We start from the raw sequence: 21,756 nt of genomic DNA on the forward strand, positions 1-21,756 counted from the left end.
TAAGGGTCCGTGCTCCCAATGCAGGGGGCCCGGGTTCGATCCCTAGTCAGGGAACTAGATCCCACATGCATGCCGCAACTATGAGTTTGCATGCCGCAACTGAGGAGCCCATGTGCTGCAACAAAGATCCCGCACGCGCAACTAAGACTCAGCACAGCCAAATTAATAAATAAATATTAAAAAAAAAGAAACGTAACCCACAGACGCAGCGTTCAGACTCAGCCATGCCGGCCCCTGTGAAGCTCAGCAGTTGGCCGGGCAGGGAGCGCAGGGGTAAGCCAAGAGTGAGCAAGGCTGGGACCCGGCCGGAAGGTGATTTGAATTCGTGATGGATTATGATGATGAAGTTTAAAGATTTCCAAGGAGCTAATCAAATGCTTTTTCTTACATCATATGAACCAAATGCCAGTGAGTTCCAAGCAGCTACTTTCCAAGGTAGTGTTTGGGATGTTTGTTTATTCACCACTTAATTCAAATTCTATGAAGTCATTCACTGAGCTAAGTGGGACAGCATCTGAGAGGCTGCAAGGACCTTTCAGTGTGCACACGGCAAGGAGAGAAAACAATGCCCAGCGCCTGGGGCCCCAGGAGGGGCCTCTGAGCAGAGGCAGAGGCTCCTGGAAGGAGGCCTCAGACACAATTACAGACCCACAAAGGAGAATGCCACACGGGGCTTGGCCTGCACGCCCATCAGCAGGATGACTGGAGCTGGGTTACTGACAATACGAATTCACGTTTCATAGGGAAAAAAAAAAAAAGTGTCTCGTTATATCTGAAGGTTTCAGGTACATGAAGAAGCAGAATGTTGTAATTATTTGGAAATGCAGATGATGTAGGAACAGAAATCATTTTACACAACTAGAAAGAAAATCAACACTTAGCCAATTCTCACTTAAACTGGAACACAAACAATCAAAAGGTCAAACAGCAGATTTTTGTGTGGCATCTACACACACTTACTTCAAAGAGTGCCCAGTGCCAAGGAAATAAGTGATTATCAGGGATTTGATCTAAAAAGAAATTTTTAGGTTAGGTTTTACTGCCTTGGTATCGTATTATGATAAATAATTTAAGGGCTTCAGCATTTTAGGGTTTTTTACAGGTAAGAACTGGGGCTCAGAGAGGTTAAGTGACTAGATCAGGATCACAGAGCTAACTGGGGGGCAGGCCAGGGTTTACGGCACAAGGTCCAGGGAGTCTCCAGATGGGGCCCGCAGTCACGGAAGAGAGTCTAAATTACATAGATTATGGTTTTCATTTGTAAATATATTTTAATGCAATCTATTTTTTTTGGAAATTAGTAAAAAACATGTATGAGGTGACTCTCAAACAGACACAGATAATAAATTAACTGTAAACTCCACCCCCTTCCTAAAACCATTCTGGATAATTGGAAGTTTGTCAGATATTTTCAGAGAATTCTAGAGTTAAAGTAAGTTCAAAGGCACGCTTGCTGCCCCTCAAGAGAAGAAGAAAGAGTCTTATATTTGACGAACGCCAACCAGTTTAAACATAGTCTTTTATATTTATCCTCTCACCTAATGACGGGTTAAGTGTTTGCCTGTTAATGCAGCTCAGGATCACCAGTCACACCACAGCTGCCATTTCTTGGCCTTCCCACATCACTTGGTACATAAGCATCCCTCCTCCTCCAGCCCCAATTACATTATCTTCAACTGATTTGTCCTTTTGTTTCTAGTATTAGGATCTTTCTAGTTATTTACTTGCCAGTGGTGTGAGGAGTAGTAATGGAGACCTTCACTTGGGTACATAACAAAGAATATTCATGTGAAACTGCCTATGTAGCCCTCACTTTGCCACTTTCCTGCTCTGCAGGGGTAACAGCAGACATTTCTTAACAAGGGACTGGATCTAGTGACCCCTCTGACGCCCCTGTCTATTTTTGTTTTTGTTTTTTTTGGGGGGGGTATAGATGGATTTTTTAAAATTGAAGAATAGTTGATTTACAGTGTTGCAGGTGAACAGCAAAGTGATTCAGTTATATTTATGAATATATATTGATATATATATATATATATATATTTTTTCAGATTTTTTTCCATTATAGGTTCAATACAAGATATTGAATCTAGTTCCCTCTGCAAATCTTCAAGTCTATTTTGACTGGTATCAATAAAGCTACCCTAGCTTCCTTGTGTTTATCTTATATACAGTAGTGTGTATGTCTATTTGTTTTTTATGTTGAACTTGAATGTCTTTCTGTGGAGCAGCTGCTTGCCCCACCACGTCCTACTTCTTTTTTTTTTTTTTTGTGGTATGCGGGTCTTTCACTGTTGTGGCCTCTCCCGTTGCGGAGCACAGGCTCCAGACGCGCAGGCTCAGCGGCCATGGCTCACGGGCCCAGCCGCTCCGTGGCATGTGGGATCTTCCCGGACCGGGGCACAAACCCGTGTCCCCTGCATCAGCAGGCGGACTCTCAACCACTGCGCCACCAGAGAAGCCCCAATGTCCTACTTCTTATACACAACCTGCTTTACTCATTTATATGATTTGCCAGGCCTCTGGAGACCCCTGAGACTTAATGCTAGTTGTGCCCGTTAGCACCTCCCTCAGGGTGACCGGGTCTTTGGTTTCTCCTAGGGGTGCTGTGAAGAGCTGCTCTGTGGATCACGGCACAACTCTGGGTCTCTCTTCACATAGACTATGAACATGAGTTGTACCCGAGAGTTGTGCAGTGCACAGCCTGCACAACTGTCAGTGGCAGCCCTGGTGTTGTAGACCATGCTGGTGCACAGCGAATGATTCTGGCCTTGAACACAAAGCCTAAGGCTGCTCAGTGTTACCCTTAGTCCCACAAAAATGAAGGGGAATCAGGATGATGGAAAAAGAGTAACTGTATAGACAATTCAAAGGGGTGGCCAATTTAATGGTTTGTCGGCATGAAGCCCATCCTTTGAGTTCTGGCAGCTCAAACCATCCAACTGTATGTCATCTCTGGACAGAACAAGTCCAGCTACTAGTGTCCCCAAAGTACAGAAGTGACTGGACTCCCTGAAGTAATTAAGAAACCCGAGTAGGGTATTTTCAACGATGGTGAGAAAAGCAAGTTTACACTTCTTAGAATCTTACTGTATTAACTGTGAAAACGACTGCCTGCTTTTACTCTTCCCCCTGGGCAAGGAAGGTGCTGTGAATACTTTCATTCTTTTACTCTCAAGGGAAATCAAGTGTTCCTTCAACCATTTGAAAGAGAAAAATCATAGCAACAGTCCCAGTGATTGAGATCCCACACGCAGGACTGTACTAAACTTTGGGCAAACTACTCAAAACCCGACGAGTAAGTGAACTAGAAACCAGGAGGGACTGTGAGGCACGGTGAGGTTCAGATTCTTGCCTCTGAGACGTGAAATGCATCCAATAGAAACTGGCTCTGCCGCAAACCTAACGTGTGGGTGACTTGATCATCAGCCCCCGAGCAGGGATGTGGCACAGGTCCTACCTTCCAGGTCCTCCTCAGCCAACTGTCTCCAAGTCAACAAACCTCTGTTAGCAACTGCACAAACAAACCAAACTACTGTACCTCCTCAGGCAAGCTGACCACCAAGTCATTTCTCGTCTGTCCAACCAGCGCCTGCCAGAAGTATTCACTGCATGCGGCCAGCACAGCTCGGTGGGCCCGGAACTCCTTCCTCTCCACGATCAGAGTCACGTCACAGAGAATATCCTTTTTGCGCTGGTCATTGAGGCCCAGGAGGATGTTGGTGCAGTGGACTGTGGACTCATACACATACATGGGGGAGTCAGGCTTCTCATCCACAGACATGCCGTTCACACCCTGAAAGAAAGCAAGCAAGCCTGGGTCATCACGGCTCCCTGAGTCAGAGAGACACGGTGAGAAAGGATGCTGAGCGCCTGGGAGTCACCGCCCTGAGCCAGGGCGAAAGAAGCAGAACCGCCCGTTAGCACCTTACGCGCAGTTAGCATTGTGAGCTCAGAAAACATCTGGAAGGTTGTGTTCTGTGGCTGACTTCTCTCCTTTCCTTTTACTGAGTCCTTTTACCACACAGAAACAAAGCCAGGTCTTTTAATGGAACACCCAAAACATTCAAAACGCATACCTACTTTAAAATTTGGTAGTTTTAATTTTGTTAGTGGACTGAAAGGGAACTTTCACACATACAGAGTCGCAGTGCAAGTATTAACTGAGCTTTGTGTTAAGAGGAAATGACTCATTCTGAAGTATTGGCAGTGCTGCCTGGATGAAGCACGTGTAAGTTCCTAGGCTGAAATTTGGCTAAGATGCCAAGCAGAGTAAATATCTAATCACAATACATAATTTAACACGGGAACTAAATGGAATGTGTACGAAGGAGTGGATGCAGCCAGCTATCTATCGCAATTGCCCTCCGCCACTTCAAGACAAAGCATGGCCACCACGATGCTGCTGCTGTCATGAAAGCCTCTTGAAAAGAAGTGGAAATGTGCTGCTGTTATCCCAGCAGACTGGATGTACATCCTCTTTAAGGAAGCACAATATATTGCATCAGGAGTCAAAAAAACAGATGTATTCAACAGTGAAGATTACTTTTACGAAAGGGTTCTTTGCTTTAAAAAGTGTCCACTGATGTACTGATATTTAAAGAAAAAAATCTAATTAACTTACACAACAGTTTTCCAGTAATATTTACACTAGTATGAATTCCAATAGTGAGTCTTACTTTCTTTTTGCTTTATTATTATTAATTTTTTTTAAGAGTCTTAACACACAATAAACTGCATATACTTACACTGTGCACCTTGATATGTTCTGGCATATATATGCAACCATCATCACAATCAAGACAATGAACATATCCTTCACCACCAAAAGTCTCTTTATGTCCCTTAACAATCTCTCCCGTGCACCCCTCCATTCATCTACTGATGGATACTTGGGTATTTCCCAGTTTTTGGTTATTACAAATAAAGCTGCTATGGATTAGTGTATAAATCTCTGTATGAACATATGCTTTCACTTGTCTTGTGTAAACACCTAGATATAGAATGGATGGATCATTTGGTATGTGTAAGTCTAACTTTTAAAGAAATGGCCCTGTTTTCTAAAGCAGTTGTGCCATTTCACATTTTCAGTGGCAGTGTATGAGAGTCCAGTTCCTGCCCATCCTTGTCACCATGTGGTATGGTCAATCTCTCTAATTTTGGCCATTCTAATGGGTATACTGTGGAATCTCTTTGTGTTTTCAACTTGCTTTTCCCTAGTGACTGAAGATATTGAGAATCTTTCATGTGCTTATTTGCCATCTATTTATCTTCTCTGGAGAGGTAGGTTCTTTGCCCATTTTATACTGGTTTTTTTCCTTACTATTGAGTTTTGAAAGTTCCTTAATATACTTAATAAAAGTCCTTTATCAGATATGTGATTTGCAACTGTTTTCTCCAAGGCTGTAGCTTGTCATTTTATTCGCTTAGCAGTGTTTTTCAAAAAGCAGAAAGTCTTCATTTGATGAAGTCCAGTTGAGCAATTTTTTCTTTAATGGATCATGCTTTTGGTGTCATATCTAAAAAATCTTTGTACAAACCAAGGTCACATCTTTTGTCAGATTTATAACTAGATATAACTATTTTTAATGCAATTATAAATGGTTTTGTTTTTAACTTAAATTTCTGATTTTTCATTGCTAGCATATAGAAATATAACTGATTTTTGTATTGATCTTGTATCCTGCAACTTTGCCTAACTTGCTTATTCGTTCCCATAGCCTTTTTTTTTTTTTGAGTGGGGTGGGAGGTAGATTCCACAGATTTTCTATATAGAAGATAATATTGTCTGTAAATGAAGACATTTTACTTCTTTTCCAATCTGGATGATTTCAATGTCTTTTTCTTGCCTTACTGCATTGTCTAGAACCTCCAGTACAATGTTGAGTATAAATGGTAAGAGCAAACATCCCCTCCTTGTTCCCAGAGTTATGGGGAACATATTGAGCTTTTCACTGTTATTTATGATGGTAACTATTGGTGTTTCATAGAAGCTCCTATCTAGTTGAGGAAGTTTCTTTGTATTCCTATTTTTCTGGGAGGTTTTTTTAATTTGTTTTTCAAATCAGGAATGGATGCTGAATTTTGCCAAGTGCTTTTTCTGCATCTATTGAGATAGTCACATAGTTTTTCTTTTTTAGTATGTTAATAATGTAAATAACATTGATTGATTTTTTAATGTTAAACCAACCTTGCATTTCTAGGATAAACTCCACTTGCTCATGATATATTTGCCCTGTTATACATTGCTGGACTCAGTTTGCTAGCATTTTGTTAAGAATTTTTACGTCTATGCTCATGAGGGAGATTAGTCTGTAGTTTTCTTTTTTAAATATATTTTAAACCTGGTTTTAGTATTAGGGTAATGCTGGTCTCACAAAATGAGTTTGGAAGGATTTCTTCCTTTTCCATTTTCCAGAAGAGTTTGGGTAGAAGGGGCTTCCTCATGATCTCATCTAAACCTAATTGCCTCCCAAAGGCCCCTCCTTCAAATACCGTCACATTAGGGGTTAGGGCTTCATATGACTTTTGGGCAGACATAAACATTCAGTCCATAACAGCTGGTAATAAATTCTTTCAGTGTTTGTTTCTCTTAAGAAGTCTACTGACTTCATTTTTGAAGTTATTTTTGTGGGCTATAGATTTTACATTGACAGTTTTTGTTTTTTTTTCCTTTCAGCACTTTGACAGATGTCATTGCACTGTTTTTTCATGTGCATGGTTTCCAATGAAAAATCTGCCTCATCCTTACTTTGTTTCTCTTTACATAATACATCTTCCCCGCTCTAGCTACTTTTCAGATTTTATCTTTATCACTTGTTTTGAGCAATTTGATGATGATGTGGCTTGGTATAGTTTTTTCATGATTCTTGAGCTTCTTAATGGGTGGTTTTATAGTTTTCATCAAATGTGGAAATATTTTAGCCATTATTTCTTCAAATATTTTTTGCCAAATGTTTTTCCTGTCTCCCCTCCTCTTCTCTTTTTGGGAGCTCAGTTACGTATATATTAGACCACCTGAAATTGTCACATAGCTCACGAATGCTCTGTACATTTTCTATTTTTGCTAGTCTTTTTTTTTTTTCCCCTCTCTGTGATTCATTTTGGACAGTTTCTATTGCTAGGACTTTAAGTTCACTAATCTTTTCTTATGCAATATCTAATCTGCCATTAATTCCTCTCAATTAATTAATTTTCAACACACAAATTGTGGCTCTCACCTCTAAAAGTTCAATTTGGGTCTTTTTTGTATCTTTCATGACTCTACTTAAGATATTCAATCATTCACATAACTTCTTAAACATTTGGAATACAGTTATAATAACTATTTCTGTCTGTTAATTCTAACATCTGTATCAGTTCTGGTTCAGTTTCAATGGACTGATATTTCTCTTTATTCCAGCTTCTGTGTATGCCTGGAAATTTATGATTGGATGCCAGATATTGTGAATTTTACCTTGTTGGATGCTTGATATTTTTGTGTTCCTATAAATATTATTAAGCTTTGTACCAGGACTCAGTTGAGTTATATGGAAACAGTTCAATCCTTCAGGTTTCACCTTTGAGATCTTTTAAGTGGGAACAGCAGCATTTAATCTAGGGCTCCTTATTTCCCACGACTTCTAAGTATTTTACCCTACGCCCTTGAATTATGGGTTTTCTAGTCTGGCTGGTAGGAACAGGTGTTATTCCTGGCCCTCTGTGAGCTCTGAGTACTGCTCCTTCTAATTGTTTTGGATAGTTCTTTCCCCATGTTCTTTTGTAGTCTCCTAACACACATGTGCTCATGTCTTGCTCTGCAAGACACTGAAAGGAAATCTTCTTCAGGTATCTGGAGTTTTCTCTCTGTTCAGCTCTCCCTTCTCCGCTACCCTGCATCCTGAACTCTAGCCACCACAGTCTCTCCAGACTATCAGCTCTGTCTCCACAACTCAAGAGTCAGCCAGGCCCTCTTTGGTTCCTCCTTCCTGTGCCATGGCCTGGAAACATTCTCAAAACAGTAAGCTGGGCTCAGCTTGTTTTCCTTCTCTTGAGGATCAATGTCTTTTGTTGCTTGATATCCAAAGTCTTGAAAACCACTGTTTCACATGTTTTATCTATGTTAATAGTTGTTTCAGGTGAGAGGATAAATCTAGTACCTGTTACGCCATCTTGGCTGGAAGCAAAAATCTTGGATTTATTCTTTATATTATAGTTACTGTATACACTTTACAAACAATAATTTATCACATTGCTAACCATATAGTATAAATTTTGCTCTACCATAAATGATGGTTTTTAATACCTAATTACAAAAATGTATCTGCAAAGAAGAATTTTCAGTTCTTTGGTATTCTAATAAAAGATAAAATATCTGTGAGCCTTATTAACTGGAGTCATTTTTTTTTTTTTTTTTTTTTTTTTGCAGTACACGGGCCTCTCACTGTTGTAGCTTCTCCCATTGCAGAGCACAGGCTCTGGACGCGCAGGCTCAGTGGCCATGGCTCACGGGCCCAGCCGCTCCGCGGCATGTGGGATCCTCCCAGACCGGGGCACGAACCCGTGTCCCCTGCACCGGCAGGCGGACTCTCAACCACTGCGCCACCAGGGAAGTCCCCAACTGGAATCATTTTTAATGCAATAAGAATAGAGTTATAAATGACACAATTCAGTTGTAATGACCATAAGCCATGGGGTAAGATTGAGTTTACAGGACTACTATCTATGACTAGTTAATTGTTAAATTCTTTACTATCTAGTAAGAAGACAAATCTTTTTCTATCCTGGTTTCTTTTCCATGGGATGTTTTCGGGATTTTCTTATCTCCCATACAGGTCTCCTGTCTGATTTATTTTCTCCATTCTTAGTTCTCAAATTATTACTCTTTCTCCTAACACATTTAATTTTCTCAGTCTGTGAAAATTTGTTTTGTTTTGTTTTTGAATCACGATAGCTTGCATATAGCTGACAGCACTCAAAACTGGGTGGGACAATTAAGGTTCCAGAATGTAAAAAAAAATTCATAAAAAGCAGGAGATTTATAAGAGACATCTCATTTTTCCAATCCATTTATGAGTAATTCATATTAATGTACCTACATCAAGACGAGAGGAGCTTGCTATAATGGATACAAAGCCATAAATTCTTTAGTGAAACATGAAATGAAAGAAAATCAAAAGAGAAATGAAGTGAGGTGCAGTGGAAAGAAGAATGAACCAGGGCTCTAGGGCTTTCAGTAGAGCTCTGGCACTGACTGGCTTTGTGGAGTTTGGATAAATTGCCTAACTTTCTCTGGATCTGCTTCCATGTTGGTAAAATGAGAAGCCTGGACTAGAAGACTAGCAAAGTTCTTAACACATCTACAATTCTATGAGTCTAAGTCTATAAAAGAAATACCAACTTGATCACAGAGAATGGGGTACTGTCATTTTAGCTGACAGAAGCTAGCTTTCTTTGACCTTACAAAGACCATCTATGTACCCTCTTTTCATTGTTTTTTATGGCTTAAAAACTGCCTCTGTAGAGCTGGTTACAGGGAATGGGGTGGACAATATACAGGAAGAAACCAAAGCCTTCTGGAAGAGAAGGAACCAGGACCCCAGCCCCTGATCCCACAGGTTTCATGTTAGGAAGATCTGTCAGGATAGACCATGGTGTCCCTAAGTAAATAGAGGGGCACAAGTCCCTTGAAGTCAAGTTATCTGTAGTAAATGGGGAATCCAAATCTAGGAGGACATTTTGGCACAATACGTGGAACTGATGCCATTAGCTCCTTCAGTCCTGGATATCTTAGCCCAGAGGTTTGTTCTGGGAACCATGGCTAAGCAAGGGAGTATAAAGTAAAAGAATATGTCACCTGGGAAACCAGTGTGGAGTTCCACTGAGGTCCGAGTGGGGCCTGACTGCTATATAGCAGCACTGGACAACAGTCCAGGCACTAATAGTGGTGAAGCCAAGGCAGTGGGTGGATTCTCAGATTCCAGTTCACAAGTAAGATGGTCTTTCTGGCTCTAGGACAGCTGGGAGGCTCAAGGAAAGACTCCATATCCCACTAATGGGGCAGGTTTGGGAAAACAAAGGACATGTGGCAATATATGCACCCTGAGTTGATGAAGCAGGCTATGACAGTCACATGAACATGGACACTTGCTTTTTGGGCTATACCTTCCAGAGAGTTTGAGAAGACATTTGAAACATATTACATCTGTTCATCAAATGGTATAATCTAAAATGTATCATTCCCTCAGTATCCATTTATGATAAAAACTCTCCAGAAAGTGGGCATAGAGGGAACATGCCTACATAATAAAGGCCATATATGATGAACCCACAGCTTACATCATACTCAACGGTAAAAAGCTGAAAGCATTTCCTTTTAGATCAGGAATAAGACAAGGATGCCCACTCTCACCACTTTTATTATTCAACGTAGTTTTGGAAGTCCTAGTCACAGCAATCAGAGAAGAAAAAGAAATAAAAGGAATCCAAATTGGAAAGGAAGAAGTAAAACTGTCACTGTTTGCAGATGGCATGATACTATACATAGAAAATCCTAAACACGCCATCAGAAAACTATTAGGGGTCATCAATGAATATGGTAAAGTTACAACATATAGAAATCTGTTGCATTTCTATACACTAACAATGAAATATCAGAAAGAGAAATTAAGGAAACAATCCCATTTACCATTGCATCAAAAGAATAAAATACCTAGGAATAAACCTACCTAAGGAGGTAAAAGACCTATACTGGGAAAACTATAAGACACTGATGAAAGAAATTGAAGATGGCACAAACAGCTAGAAACATATAGAGTGTTCTAGGATTGGAAGAATTAATATTGTTAAAGTGACAATACTCCCCAAGGCAATCCACAGATTCAATGCAATCCCTATCAAAATACAAAGGGCATTTTTCACAGAACTAGAACAAATAAATGTAAAACTTGTATGGAAACACAAGAGACCCTGAATGGCCAAAACAATCTTGAGATGAAAAACGGAGCTGGAGGAATCAGGCTCCCTAGCTTCAGACTATACTACAAAGCTACAGTCAAAACAGTATGATGCTGGCACAAAAACAGACACATAGATCAATGGAACAGAATAGAAAGCCCAGAAACAAACCCACACACTTATGGTCAATTAATCTATGACAAAGGAGGCAAGAATATACAATAGAGAAAAGACAGTCTCTTCAATAAGTGGTTCTGGGAAAACTGGACAGTTACATGTAAAAGAATGAAATTAGAACATTTTCTCACATCATATATAAAAATAAACTCAAAATGGATTAGGGATATAAATGTCAGACTGGAAACCATAAAATTCCTAGAAGAAAACATAGGCAGAACACTCTCTGACATAAACCGTAGCAATAGTTTTTTTGGATCTGTCTCCTAAAGCAAAGGAAATAAAAGCAAAAATAAACAAATGGGACCTAATTAGACTTAAAAGCTTTTGCACAGCAAAGGATACCATCGACAAAAATGAAAAGACAACCTACAGAATGGGAGAAAATATTTCCAAGTGATGTGACTGACAAGGGGTTAATATCTAAAATATATAAACAGCTCATACGGCTCAATATCAGAAAAACAAACAACCCAATCATGAAGTGGGCAGAAGATCTACATAGACGTTTCTCCAAAGAAGACATACTGATACCCATCAGGCACATGAAAAGATGCTCAACATCACTAATTATTAGAGAAATGCAAAATAAAACTACAATGAGGTATCAACTCACACTGGTTGGAATGGCCATCATCAAAAAGTCTACAAATAATATATGCTGGAGAGGGTGTAGAGAAAAGGGAACCCTCCTACACTGTTGGTGGGAACGTAAATTGGTGCAGCCACTATGGCGAACAGTATGGAGGTTCCTTAAAAACTAAAAATAGACTTACCGTATGATCCAGTAATCCCATTTCGCGGAGGAAACTCTAATTTGAAAAGATACATGCAATCCAATGTTCATAGCAGCACTATTTACAACAGCCAAGACATGGAAGCAACCTAAATGTCCATCAGCAGATGAATGGATAAAGAAGATACAGTGTGTATACACACACACACACACACACACACACACACACTGGAATACTACTCAGCTGTAAAAAGAATGAAATTTTGTTATTTGCAGTACCATGGATGGACTTGCAAGGTATTAGGCTACGTGAGATAAGTCAGAGAAAGTCAAATACTGTATGATATCACTTACATGTGGAATCTAAAACAATACAACAAACTAGTGAATATAACAATAAGGAAAAAATAATCTATCAATCCCAGGAAGCAGTTGTTAGACTTTAATCTGTCTGAGGATTTTCTTGATTTTGTTACATTATTCCTGGATAATCCTTCCTATGCCATGCCAACCCCACTCTGTGCCTCTTGGCTTTTACATTCTTACTGGAGCTTATCACACCCCTCCCTGTTGGCCGCTCTTCAAGCATAATGGAACTTACTGTTTTCCTTCTTTGAGAAATCAGTCAGCCCTTCCCATGCTCCAGTTATCATTAGTGCTCTTCTAGGAACTCTAATTTGTCTGTTTTTGACTAACCAATGCCAACCTGAATTCTGGTTCTCCTATCATTGCATTATGTCCTATTAAGTTTTCCTTTTTTCATTGGTTTTACTAATATCAAAAAAATTTCCCCCCCTCCCAATGCAGCAAATCCTGAAATCTGTAGCAGGACCCATGGGATCTAAGAATGAAATACCTTGTAGTGAGTAACAGCCCAGAATAGCATGGAGGAGTCTGACAGCCAGTCTTTACGCTAAGCATTAGACAATGTGTTAAAGTGTGCAGACATTAGCTGAAATCAGATTGTAAGGAAGCTTTCCAAAGGTTCTGATTTGGGTTTTGGCTGGATCTCATTCTTCTTTTTGTAGGCCAAAAAACCCCCAGCTGCACATGTACACACACATATACCCCAATCATCTTATCATATGGTTTGGCAGTAAAAGTTAATTACTATCATTTTATCATAGTATGCTCATCCCCTCAAAAAGCTACATGGACCACAACTCTTATCAGTCAAAGATGTAGTATTAATGAATACAGACTCACTTATTAACTCACTCATTCACTCTTTGTTCATTACTGGGTCATATTCAGAAATTAAAATGTCTAACACTTAGTTCTGAAGGCAAAAGAATAAATCAAAAAGCCAAAAAAAAAAGAAAAAAAATCTACACTGGGAAATCTGAAAAGCTGCAATTCACAAAAAAGTAGAATGTTAAGTTTTCCAGACAACCTGTCATGCCTAGAATGTTTCAGAAGAGAAGAAATGAATACGCCTTGGAGGTAATGAAAAAGACCAAATTATAAACCATTTCACTTGAAATTCCAACCACACTTCTCCTAGAAACAGTGCATTAAGTAAACACTTCTGTGACTCAAACACTAAATTATTTAGTAATTGCTGAGCATATTTCTGCTCTTATCAAGCATGCTCTTTTTAAAAAATAGTTATTTACTATGAAACCATAAGGGTTAGTTTTTATAAAAGAAAGTTATCGAGACTATAGAAATTTGGGGACTTCCCCGGTGGCACAGTGGTTAAGAATCCGCCTCCCAATGCAAGGAACACGGGTTCGAGCCCTGATCGGGGAGGATCCCACATGTCGCGGAGCAACTAAGCCCGTGCGCCACAGCTACTGAGCCCGCGTGCCACAACTACTGGACCCCGCGCACCTAGAGCCTGTGCTCTGCAACAAGAGAAGCCACCGCAATGAGAAGCCCGGGCACCGCAACGAAGAGCAGCCCCTGCTCACCGCGACTAGAGAAAGCCCGTGCGTGCAGCAACAAAGACCCAGTGCAGCCAAAAATAAATAAATAAGTAAATAAATTTTTAAAAAAGAAAGACTATAGAAATTTTAGCGTGCACAGTGTCATTAAAATTACGAAGTTACTACTTTTGGCTTGGAAACACTTTTCAATCGCATCAGGACTCAAACTTCTTACTTAAAGTGGAAAGCAATCCAATTTTGGTATTTTCTAATGGAAAACTGCAGTGCCTGTCACTTAATGCCTCTAATGCCTTTAGGTAGCTAAAGTGACGGCCTGACGTGGGGCGCTAAAACGTTCCATGTTCTTTATTCACTCAAACGCTCCATCTGTGTGTGTACTAGTTAGTGGCTGGGGAACTGAAATTTAAGGCTGTTGTTAGGAGGAAGCACTTACAATTGTATCATCAAATCCTTAATAGCTCTGAGTGGTTCTTGTACTTCAATATAAACTTCCATTTTCCTTGACCTTTCAGGAGGAAGTTCAATTTACCGATACAGTTTGTGACAATGGTTTTTACTGCACAGTTGAAAAAAAAAATTAGGAACTGTCATAATAGACCCCAGTTTTTTGGGTAATTTTTCATGTTGATGTTGTTGTTTGACTTACAAACAGACCCAAATTAAAAAGAATCCAAACTTCCAAAATATCCAGTGATAAAATATTAGTGACAACGACTAGCATTTCCATATTTAAAAGTAAACTGTTTGGAGAGGCAGAGTATGATACAGAGGCTGCGCTAGAAGAACTATTAGAATGTTGGTAACAGGTGATACGTAATCATCTAAAGGTAATGAAGAATTAAAGATTTATTGGACTTCCCTGGTGCCGCAGTGGTTAAGAATCCGTCCGCCGATGCAGGGGACACGGGTTCGAGCCCTGGTCCGGGAAGATCCCACATGCCGTGAAGCAACCAAGCCTGTGCGCCACAACTACTGAGCCTGCGAGCCACAACTACTGAGCCCACATGCTGCAACCACTGAAGACCGCGTGCCTAGAGCCCGTGCTCCACAACAAGAGAAGTCACCTCAATGAGAAGCCTGCGCACCACAACGAAGAGTAGCCCCTGCTCACCGCAACCAGAGAAAGCCCGCGCGCAACGACGAAGATCCAACACAGCCAAAAAAATAAATAAATAAATAAAGATTTACTACTTATCCACCAAATTGGAAAGTTAAACAATATCAAGTGTTTGTGGAGATGTAAAGCATCAGGGACTCTCATACACTGATGGTTGGTTCACATTCTTTGGGAACCAGTTTAGCATTATCTAATGAAGTTGAAGATTACCACCCATCAATTCCATTCCGAGGTCTCACACAAGCGATGCTCCTGCATATCTGTAGCAGAACTTTGGACCACAGTGTTCACAGCAGCATTGTTCAACTCCCAGCTGGAAACAACGCAATGTCGGCCGGTAGCACAATGAATAAATACACTGAGGTATATTCATATATTCATTTAATGGAAGAATACAAAGCAAATTAGAACCACAGGCAACATGGACGAATCTCACAAACCTAAAAGTAACGTCGAGTGCTGAGCCAGAGAAGCAAGGCACAAAAGTGCAGCACAATCGGATTCCATGTACATCAAGTTCAAAAATGGGCAAAACTTCAGTATCTATAGATACATACATAGATGGTGAAACTATAAAGAAAAGACACAGAGTAGAGGTTCTGGCTGTGAGGAGGGAGTTCTTGGTAAGTGGCACTGGGTAGGTCTCAGGCGTGCTGTCACCAAGTTCTATCTCTTGACCTTGGTGACAGGGAGATGTGTGTTTGCTTTTCATTGAATTATACATTTGCTTATGCACTTTTCTTTTTCTGCATTGTATTTTATCAGTAAAAAATCCCATCTCACTCCAAATTGAAGATTTTAGGAAAGGATTTACAACTCTAGTTACCTGGCTCCAGTTCAATGACTTAATTACAAAGGTCCTGGCGTGGACTTCGGGTTTTAAAGGAAAACACACACCCACATCTTGCAACCTACAATTTAAGGTCTGAAGGGTCCTTAAATCTAGTTGGACCTTTTAAATAAGAATCTGCAAGAATGGGCAGAGTATAGGGACGAGGCCCCTCGGGAGGTGGTGAGACATCTGGGCCCAGGCTTCTGTTTCTGAACAAAACCCTTTTCAGAGATCTAATGTTTCATCTTCTCTCCTGTGAAAACCAAATCACTTCAGTGCACTTCCACTTCCTTATCTATAAAATGAGGAAATGGACTAGGTGACCAGCAAGGTATTTCTAGTTCTAATTTTGATGGTTCTGTGAAAGTACAGAAACTTTAGGAAAAACTTGAAACATGAGCTTTTCTAATTACAGTCTTGAGAAGGCTTTTTTTTTTTTTTTTTTTTTGGAAGTTAGAGATGCTCAAAATAACATAGCTGGCTGGAAGGGAGAAATGCCATCACATAACTTTTGGTAAAGATGAAGAAGAGAGGAAGACTTGCCCAAAAACAATCTGAACTTTTTCCCCTTAAAAACAAGTCAATCCAAAGGAAGGATGAATCAAGGGCCAATTTGCTCATATCAGTGGAACACAGTGTCCACTGGGACTGAACGATAGTTCAACACCTTGCTCTTTTCCCACCCCGCTCCTCCCAAAGAGGGCTCTGGTGTGCAGGATGGGTTCTCAGAAGCCGTCTTGGATATGTGGCTCTGGAATCAAGCAGGGTGTCCATCACCCCCTCCTGTCCGAGTCTCCACCCAGTGATGTCAGGTGATCCAACACTGTTCAGGGGCCCCAGGGATGCTATGGCTTGGATTTAACAATCACATAGTACAGACACTGTCATCTCAAAAAGCAGATGGAAGAATTACATGCTTTGAAATCAACGGGGGAAAGGGACTCCACATCAGGCTGTCCAAGATACATGATTATTGTCAGTGGAGCTTGGATGATGGTGGGGAAGGCGTGTGGGGGAGGGAGGAGGGTGCACAGGGAGGAAGTGTGGCATTAGGGATGGGTAGATTTGGATATGCAGCTTTGCCATGATCTCCCCTGCTTGTCTTGGTTCTTTTGCGGTAACCCCCCAGCTAAGGGTGTAGCCGAAGCCCCCATTTATTCTGCTGGGGTAGTTCCTTTCCTACCCATGGCAAGTTTTCTGTCTTGTCACTTCCAGTTTGTCTCCGGTACTGCTTCTTTGTATCTGTGTTCTCTGTTTATATTCATTTCTCATACACCCATCTCTGCTTCCTATTAGCATTTGCTTCTTGCACATTAGGAGTGAGAGGACAGAGAGAAGTTACTTCTTTTCTCCATTTTTCTTTATCAGGGCATCTGTGTGAAATGTTCCCTCCTGGTGTTTGTTCCCCTTCAGCCAGAGAAATATGACCCTAGAGCTTCATGATGCTAATGTGAGAAGAAATTATGAACAGTGATTAAGAGGCGAAATGAGGGTGGTGGAACCTATTTACTTCATTAAGGTTCCTTCAGGGAAAATGCAAGAACGGGAAACTGAGAGTTCAGGGTTCATACTAAAAGAATAAAAGATCCATTTGACTCAGAGCAATCTTCAGTCTGCCTGGATTCTATCAGACACCCTTCTCCATGGGGAAATCGTTACAGAGAAATGACATGCAAAGTGCACCATAAAGCATCTGAGTCAAACCAGAGGGAGGATGACTCAACGGATCATTTTACGTTTTAATAGAAGGCACTGCAGATCTGTACCCAGTGCACAGTTCAGCGTGAGGCGTGCATCCCCTCCCCAAAACTTCTCCGTCAGGTGGGAGGGGAGTTCCCAGAACCTGACAGAAATTATTCTGTCTTAGTGAAGAACCAAGTCAAAACTCACAGCAGAGAATCAAAGACTAAGAAAAGACAACCGATAGTCAAATGCAGAAAAAAAGGGGAGCCTGCAAGTCTGATTCCAACTTTAGCATTACTGTCAAACCTAAGACTGTCAAAAGCTGAACACAGTTAATTAGTGGACTTCAAATCTGATTAAGGGGGTGGGGGAAAGAGAGGGAAGGAGGAGAGGGAGGAGAGAGAGGGGGGAGAAAAAGAAAGAGAATATTTAAGTGCTATAATTTAAAAGCATTGCTCCTTGAATTCGTTTCAAAAGATACCATGTCATTAATTTCAGGAGTTTACTCACCAGGTCAGTGACGATGCTGGGCTTGGGTGGCGATGTGAAGAAACCATATTAGCAAAAAGCCATCGTTTTCTGGGCTAGTTACTGCTTGTAGGTGCTAATATGTGTAACTTGCCAAAGGTAGATTCATCTGATCAGGAAGTATGATGCTAGCTAGAGACTGGATTATCAAACCTAACGCCTTCTCGGGGAGCGGGGGCAGGGGGTCACCTCCAGACGCACTTTTGACAGAAAGGTCTGCCTGTACATAAAGAATAGCTACAGTTACGTGGCTGTTCATCCCTGTGATCTCTAGCAATGGCTGTTCTACCTCCTTTGAGGGCGCGCTGCTTACAGGTGGGAAAGAAAACAGAAGTGAGTTTCTGTGGCTTGGCAGAAATACAGCTTTCACAGGAAAGGTTCTGAATAAAAGGAAACTTGCTTCTTTCATGCACTGGGGTCTTTTGGACAACACGATTCTGTTCTGAAATATTATCTTCTCTGCGGGGTTGCAAGCTGGGATGGATGAAGTTTAGATTGCAAGATGGTTCAGCTGGTAACTAAAACAAGACTCTGCACCCACGTAGGCAGCGTCCAATCAGGGCGCCAAGGCAGAGGAGTCATCTGGCTCAAGGGTCACTTCGGGAAATGCTCTGGGAAAGGTCTGTGGATTTTCCACTGAGGCCTGGGCACCCTCACTCCTGTTTTTCCCTTTCAGGATGATTAAACCCGTGAAGCTAAGACCATTGCTTGGCAGTCTGTTAAATCGCACATCAGGTAACAAAAGCACTTGGACCATCTGTCACCAAGGAGGAGATCAAATGGAGCTGGCATATTAACACACAGGTGAAGTGCTCTCTTGGGAGGATGGGGAAAAGGCAGGGGGTCAATGAAGAGAGATGGGGGAAAAGGATGTGCTAGGAGCCTTCCAAGTCCCTGTCCTGTCCTTGGTAGCTTCTCAGGGTGATGAGAAGGATATGCTTCAGATAAAACAAAGTATATTAAGAAGAGATTATTTTCTAACTCACTGATTGTAAAAAGTCAAATATGCACTGCCATGGAGGAGAAAATACCCTCTTTCCCAACGGTCAGGAAGGGGTATGACCAGGTGGTACCAGGGAATCACCCAAAAGCACCCAGAAGTACCAGGCAGGAAGAGACCACTCAATACTTTCTTTTCTTTCTTTCTTTTTTGTTTTGGGTTCTGGGTAAGTTCTTTTTTTAAATTTTTGTTTAAATTTTATTATTTGTTTTTATTTTTATTTTTATTTTTGGCTGTGCTGCGCAGCATGCGGGATCTTAGTTCCCTGACCAGGGATCGAACCCATGCCCCCTGCATTGGGAGTGCGGAGTCTTAACCACTGGATTGCCAGGGAAGTCCCAAGTTCTTTTTTTTTTTAATTAAAGCATAGTTAATGTATGGTATTATATAAATTACGGGTGTACAATACAGTGATTCATAATTTTTAATGGTTACACTCCATTCATAGTATTATAAAAGATTGGCTATATTCCCTGTGCTGTATAATATATCCTTGTAGCTTATTTTATACCTAATGGTTTGTACCTACCCTTACATTGCCCCTTCCCTCTCCCCACTGTTAACCACTAGTATGTCCTCTGTATCTGTGAGTCTGCTTTTTTGTTACAGTCACTAGGTTGTTGTATTTTGTAGATTCCACATATAAGTGATAGCAGACAGTATTTGTCTTTCTCTGTTTCAGTACTTTCTTGATTCTACAATGTACCTGATTCCTATTTCGCCTTCCATCCCCAGACAGAGGGCCCTCCACCTGAGTCCCTGCTCTCCCACCTCCTAGCTGGGTACATTAATTAGACTCTGTAATCCTTTGTTTTTCCATCTGCAAAATGGCTATGTGAAGACTAAATGAGACGAAGCAATAAAGTATTTAGGATGGTGTTTGTTTTACAGTAAACACCCCACAAATGGAAGCTATGATTATGAAAAGAAAATTAATTTCTTTGTATACTATATAAAATGTGTAATTCTATACATATCGAGAGTTTCTTATATTGAGGCAAACCTGAACTGCATGAAGCGTGAGGTGTGTCTTTGTTTGCCAGATTCTCCAGCTTAAACCTGGGGAAAGCCCAATTTGCTTGATCTCCATCCACGGCCTGTGAGAAAATGATGGGACAATGTGTGGGATCTGGTGCTTTCTGGTAACTTCAACCACGACACCACTGCAGGCTTCCCTCTCTAACACTGCATGATGATCAAGAAGGTCAAATCAGGCAGTAGATCTGAGAGCTGTCTGAGAAGTATAAAGTACTCTGTTTGCATCAGGAACTATCCTCACCTCTGTCTAATTCTACACACGATTATATCAAGAATGTCTGCTCTGATGGGCACTTAACGCTAATATATTTCTCTTTCATGCCAAGAGAAAGAGCCTGGCGGATGGGGGGCTTGTACTGATTCTCATCTAACATTTCTGGAAGATTCTATCCCCTTATATTTGCTAGAAGGATGTGCCTTGAATAGTCTGCCTTCTATGACAGGCTTTCCCTGTTTTCTCTCTCTGCTATCTTTTGCATGTTTCATACAAATCAGAACCTTCCTTCATCTTGAGAGACAGTGGGTGTAGCGGTGACCAGCCAGGCTCTGGAGCCAGCCTGCCGGCATCTGCATACTGACCTCAAGCTCTCTGTGAGGATCCCTCATCTGCAATCCAGTTGTCATGAGGAGTACGTAACCTAAAGCACAAACACGTGAAGCGCCTGGAACAATTCCCGGAGCACAGTAAGCAGGCACTAAGTACTGTATCAGCAGGGTTAATAGAGGCAGGACTGTGTAATGGTTGAGGACACGGCCTCTACAGCCAGGCTGCCTGGCTTGGCATCGACTCTGCACTCATTTCTGGCCAAACCTTCAGCAAGACACAACTTTTCTGTGCCTCAGTCTTCTGATTTGTACAAAAAGGGTAAGATAAAGAGCACCTACCCTGTAGGGTCATAAGGATGAAAACATTTCACATGTTTATTTGTTCATTAATTCACTCATTCAACATGTACTACGTGATCAATAAAATTAGCTCTTCTCTGTCAACAAGCCAACGGTTTCCATTCACTTTTCATTCCCAGACTGATGATGGCGTGTCCTTTTTTTAAAAAAAATTATTGATTTACGATGTTTCAGATGTACAGCAAAGTGATTCAGTTATACCTATACATACATATATATATATATATATACCTATTCTTTTCCTAACTCTTTTCCACCTTAGGTTATTACAAGGTACTGAATATAGCTCCCTGTGCTCTACAGTAGGTCCTTGTTGTTTACCTCTCATATATACTGTAGTGCGTATCTCGCTTGTCCTTCTTTCACACTGGCATCTCCTACCTTCAGTCCTGCCACCGTAACGCAGACTTGCCCAGCTGCTACCCTATCGCCTGGAAGTACAACAGTTCTTTCACTGTATGGATTTAGGGTAACTGGAGTAAGGCTGGGTATCTGCATTTTACCCCCCAGGGAAGCTGATCCAAGGCAGCCCTACAAACCAAGGGGGTCCACCTGCTACTTCCTAGAGCTGGAAGGGGTGGGCACGTCTCCTTGTATGTAAAAGGAGGATAACATCTGCCTCCTAGGAGACTGTTTTGAGATCTGAATGTGTTGCCTCACTCCCTGGTGTCCTTCAAGTCTTTGCTCAGATGGCACCTTCTCAGGAAGGCCTTCCTGACCACCCTACTTAAAGCCAACCCCCCACCTCCTGCCTGCGCCTCCCATCCTCCTTCCCCACTTGGTGTTGCTTGTGTTTCTGGCAAGGCCACCTTCAAACCTGCTTCTTCTCAGATGCTCCTATGCTCTCTGGAGCTGTTTGTCTTCTCTGGGCCACCAGGCCACCTTGCGGATCTATTTATCCACAGGAAACCCCGT

General features: G+C 41.2%; 1 protein-coding gene across 2 annotated transcripts in view; it reads right to left on the reverse strand.

Moving 5' to 3' along the window:
• BACH2 (BTB domain and CNC homolog 2) overlaps positions 1 to 21,756 on the reverse strand; it is a gene marked incomplete at its 3' end in the record, with an annotated part of 350,119 nt that overhangs the window by 77,417 nt on the left and 250,946 nt on the right. For both annotated transcript variants that reach the window (XM_081251311.1, XM_081251312.1), the window contains one exon: positions 3,542 to 3,796. In XM_081251311.1, the coding sequence (XP_081107437.1) occupies positions 3,542 to 3,784 (243 nt within the window). In that variant the 5' untranslated portion in view covers positions 3,785 to 3,796. The remainder of the gene's footprint in view (positions 1 to 3,541; positions 3,797 to 21,756) is intronic.

The sequence above is a fragment of the Mesoplodon bidens genome (assembly GCF_964165515.1).
Source record: "Mesoplodon bidens genome assembly, chromosome: 12".
NCBI classification, from domain to species: domain Eukaryota; kingdom Metazoa; phylum Chordata; class Mammalia; order Artiodactyla; family Ziphiidae; genus Mesoplodon; species Mesoplodon bidens.